This window comes from Gadus chalcogrammus, chromosome 20 (genome assembly GCF_026213295.1).
Source record: "Gadus chalcogrammus isolate NIFS_2021 chromosome 20, NIFS_Gcha_1.0, whole genome shotgun sequence".
In the NCBI taxonomy this organism is placed as follows: Eukaryota; Metazoa; Chordata; class Actinopteri; order Gadiformes; family Gadidae; genus Gadus; species Gadus chalcogrammus.
The window spans coordinates 12,970,299-12,975,298 of record NC_079431.1 but is presented as its reverse complement, the minus strand read 5'-3'; the positions used below and the strand labels follow the sequence as shown (position 1 = coordinate 12,975,298).

Genomic DNA, 5,000 nt, shown 5'->3' with positions numbered 1-5,000 from the left:
TTGTATTTTCAGTTATGACATACACCACTATTAATGCAAGTTAAATGACACACAGGAACGACTTGCATACTAAAAAAAATCATACTAAACACGATTGCACGCGCATACGTCATAAATTATATAATTGATTAATCACGGGCACTTTGTGTCAATTAGCCGTGCCAAGCAGTCAGACAGACGTCACTCAGACTATTACCTCCTCTTTTAACTCGGGCAAATCTGCAATCGCCACATCCACCCCCTCCCTTCCATTATGGGTGTGTACATGTGGGAGTGCATCTGCGTACGGGCCCTGCTGCAGGGGAACCGCATGTTCTGCCTGGCTGATCAGGAGGTGGGGGCAGATGGAGGGTTGGGGAAAGAAGGACCTCTGAGGCAGACTTTATGTTTTTCTGTGCCGTGGTGGGGCCTGAGGTCCTGAGGAAAGGGGATGGTAATGGTGAACTCTAGTGTACACGTGTGTGTGTGTGTGTGTGTGTGTGTGTGTGTGTGTGTGTGTGTGTGTGTGTGTGTGTGTGTGTGTGTGTGTGTGTGTGTGTGTGTGTGTGTGTGTGTGTGTGTGTGCGTGTGTGTGTGTTAAAGGACACCTGGTGTACCCATGTTTTACCGCAGCTCAATGGATGACATCTTCATTGCTGTTGTAGAATCGCGGTGCTGTGCGGTAATAAGAGAGATAGGCTACGTCAATTAATTGTTTTCGCCATGAGTGGTTCACTCAGGTCATTTTTACATTCTTTAAACATATTGTCCTTGTCTGGGTTCATATTTTTGGGCGATCGTTCTCGAAGTTAAATTACATTGTTTGACTGTTACTCCATCAAAATGAAACGACAATCCACAGGGCTTGTTTTGAAGACTACTGTTGGATCGGTCACGCTCCCGAGGAAGTCACCAAACATGTCGCAACACCGCCACCTGCTGTTGACTGCGCAGACTCGAACGTCATAGGGCTATTGAGACGAGGAAGCACTTTTCTTGTAGAGCTTGTGATTCCAATGGTGTACTCAAGCTCAGCTCCTTTCAAGTGTTTTTGGCTGCATGGGTTTGTTTAGATCCATGCTGTTATTTGCTTCGTAACACACACAGTGCCCACCACAGATTATTTGCTGTGAAATGCTCGCAATAGATTATTGTCACAAAATAACTGCAAACACTTGTTAAGCTAAAGAAACTGTTATGGTGTGATTGTGTTGTATTCCACTTGAGTGCTCTGCCTTCTGCTTTTTCTACACTGCTTTCTCTTTCTCCTCTGCATGTGTCTATGATATAGGGGATATCTACATTATAGATCCAGGAGGTAACAAGCACTAACCTGGTTCCCATTTCAGAGTTCAGTGTGTCCAAATACAGACAGATTACTTGAAGGAAATAATGTACTTCCTTAATGTATATCATTTAATTTGAATTCTGACATGAAAAGTCAGAAACAGTTCCAAATGATTACGATTAATTGTTCAAAAACGTATTAATAGAAATCAGTATTGTAAATACTGTATGTCAGTAAATATTTTGTCTTTCTTCCACTAAGAGTGATATGAAAATGTCCTACAGTCACCATTTTGTGTTTGAGGCATTTATGAGAATCTGTCTATACTGACTGCACTCTGTAATTAGTTGACATGTATCAGAGCAAACTAATTCGGATTCACACTGCAGAATTCATGATACATTGATCCAACCCTCCACGAAAAGCCTAAATTAATCCCTGTGTTCGGCCTCACACAGCCCTGACCTGCCACCGAAAAAAACATGCTGTGACATTGTCTCGTTCTCAGCAGTCTATGGTTGACACTACATCTGTCCCTGTCTCCCTTCCTTCCTCCTCCTCCTCCTCCTTCAAATCTCTCTTCGACCAATCGCAGAGACCCGCTCCATTGACGCAGGCATCTCTATACAGACCGAAGTGGCCTGTGCCCCCATTACAGGTATCACAGGCAGGCTGATGAGGTCAGACCTCGGTGGGTGATATCATCTTAATGGGCAAACAGCAAGTCCCCCCTGATATTAATAACATATAATCCTTGCTCCCTTGGTTGTGTGTTCAAGCCATAGCCGTGTGACCTCGTGCCGTGCCTGTGCCGGTGATGTGACTGTTGTGGGGACAATGTGTGTGTTGTGTGTATTTACTGGTGTGTTCGTTGTTGTGATGTCATCACCCCCATTCCCTTCTAACTTTAGTTTAATGCAATTGCAATTTCATTGTGATGACGTCTTTATATGACTCTGTTTATTGACCTGCACCACTAACAAATCAACCTCACACACCACGCCCTCCAACTCGCTATATATTTATATAATTGTTCTAATTCTCTCTCTCTCTCTCTCTCTCTCTCTCTCTCTCTCTCTCTCTCTCTCTCTCTCTCTTTCTCTCTCTTTCTCTCTTTCTCTCTCTCTCTCTCTCTCTCTCTCGCTCTCGCTCTCGCTCTCTCTCGCTCTCTCTCTCTCTCTTTACCTCTTTCTTCCCTACTCACCCCCTCCTTTTCTCTTGCTTTCCATATCCTTCTCTTCCTACTTCTCCCTCTCTCCCCATCATTCTCTCTCTCTCTCTCCAACCTTCTCCCTCCCCCCTCCCTCTCTCGCTCTCTCCATCTCCACCTCTCTCTCTCCCTCGACCCCCCCCCCCCCTCTCTCTCTCTCTCTCAGGGATGAATGGGAGGAGCATCCTGTCCGCCATGGGACGGCACACTCCGGAGCACGGCGGTGTGATGGCCGCCGCCGGCTCTGGGACCACCGCCTCGCCCTGCTCGTCCCGGTCGTCCTCGCAGCGCTCCGGGAAGGGCGCCCAGACCCCCTTGGGGGGTTCCCAGCGGTCCCCCTGCACCCATGGAAGGCCCGGCGATGTCAGCAGCAGCAGCAACGCCCTCACCCCCAACTCGGGCCTCGCCCCGTCCCCGGTGTCCCCACGCCTGTCCCCAGGTGACGCCCAACGCCCGACGGCCGTACGGTCATGCGGTCACAACAGCTTTATGGTCAACGCTCGTAGGGTCCTGCAGTCACAACATGTCAGCTTTATGGGCGTCGCTCATTGGGTCATGCGGTCATAACATGTTGACTTTATGGTCAACGCTCGTACGGTCTTAACATGTCAGCTTTATGGTCGTCGCTCATGGGGTCATGTGGTCATAACATGTCAGCTTTATGGTCGTCGCTCATGGGGTCATGCGGTCATATCATCTCAGCATTACGGTCGTCGCTCATGGGGTCATGTGGTCACAACATTTTATTATTATGGTGGTCGCTCAAAGGGTCATGCTGTCACAACATGTCAACATTTTGGTCGTCGCTCATAGGGTCATACGGTCACAACATGTTAACATTATTGTTGTCGCTCATAGGGACATGCGGTCATAACATGTCATAGCATGGTCGTATGGTAATTGACTCCATAAAGACAGATACCAAGTGTCATAGTGTCTAAGGCTTAGACACTATTCCAACTCTGGAAGAGCAGAGTCATCATGTCTGTCTGGAGCTATTTATTAGTACGGTAAGTTGTTTTTGCTTGTTTGTGTCTGCAATTTATTTTATTTGATTTGATTGTGTCCAGCACATCAAATTTCATAAGGAAATGAATGCAGCGAGATCCATCCATCTAATTCCCCGTGTATGGTTCTGAGTCCGTGCATGGACACAATGAAAGACGCCTGTGAACAGATGCCCCCCCCCCCCCCCCCCCCCCCCTCTTCCCCTCCAGAGAGGAAGCGCCCGGAGAAGCGTCTGTCGCTCCGCAGCAGCCCCTCGCCCCAGAAGGGCTCCCCGATGCTGGCCTCCCCCCAGGTGGTCTTCCTGAAGGACATCGTCTGCTACCTCTCCCTGCTGGAGAACGGGACCCCCGAGGACAAGCTGGAGTGTGAGTGACAGGACATCTCCTCCACATCAAGGCGGAGGAGGGGATTCAGGGTCCACCACAGCTCTGGTGTTCAGCATAAGATAAGATAGAGCTGATTAAAGCCATGGACAACAGGATCTTAAAATCTAAAATAAAAATGAGTTCACAGAGGGATGTATTGTTTACACACCAATCAATTATACCGTCAGGAAAATGTCGAAAAAGTGTGTTAAAATGTATCTCAAAGCTAATTGACTCAGTCTTGGAAAGACTGAGTTGGAGTAGGAGAGTACTGGAGTGTTGTCTGAAATGTTCCCCCCTTCATTGTTAATTTGTGTAGTTTGTACTTCTCTAAATTCTGCTGCACCACGCTTGGCCACGCAAACCACGTATTGTGATTGGTCACCTGCTTGGTTACGAAGCGAAGAGGGAAAACAGTCTGCATGGAACATCTTAGGCTTAATGCACGCCTTGATAACCCGTAATAACATAACAAGAGGTCATCAAGGTTTTCGTTGATCCATAACATTAACTATGCATCTACTTAACCACAACAGCCAGTATTGGTTGAAACGTAACTGCACATCCATACCGTAACTAAAAAAAGATGGACCTTACTTTTATCTGATGGCATCAGTCATGCGTTCAATTTCCTATAGTGGCTTCCCGCTCTGCACTCAATGCACTTTACCATCCCACAATCTGCACTCTGTCACCTGCGCCCCTTCTGTCTGAGACGGCCTCTTCCCAGTGGGCTCCGGTCCCCTGCCTTGGGGTTGATGGAAGCCAATGAATCTCATTAAGGCCGCGGGCCTGCGAAGGCCTTTGGGACGGCCACAGTGAATAGGTGCCATATAAATAACCCTGACCTAGCTCGACTCAACTTAGCATCTGAGCTCAGAGTGACAGCGACGGGCCTCGGTGCTGCCAGCTACCTCACCTGATCAGATCCGCGGGGGACCGGCCGGGGGCAGGGGACAGGGGGCCGGGTCACTGGGTGAGCGCCAAGCCCCGGGCCGGCGCGGGCCCACCGCCGACCTCTTTAGCCCCTGAAGACGTGACGGCGCACACAGAACCGGACTAACCCTCCTGACTTAGGGCTGCCCTGTCGACCGCAGGCTCACCCTGCGCCTCCCTTGAGGTAAACACCGGGCGAGAGACAGACAGAGAG

General features: G+C 48.9%; 1 protein-coding gene across 1 annotated transcript in view; it reads left to right on the top strand.

Moving 5' to 3' along the window:
• Positions 1-5,000, top strand: part of LOC130373451 (diacylglycerol kinase beta) — a 68,775-nt gene that overhangs the window by 6,798 nt on the left and 56,977 nt on the right. The window contains exons 4-6 of the mRNA XM_056579963.1: positions 1,863-1,925; positions 2,644-2,916; positions 3,695-3,850. Coding sequence (XP_056435938.1) covers positions 1,863-1,925; positions 2,644-2,916; positions 3,695-3,850 — 492 coding nt within the window. The remainder of the gene's footprint in view (positions 1-1,862; positions 1,926-2,643; positions 2,917-3,694; positions 3,851-5,000) is intronic.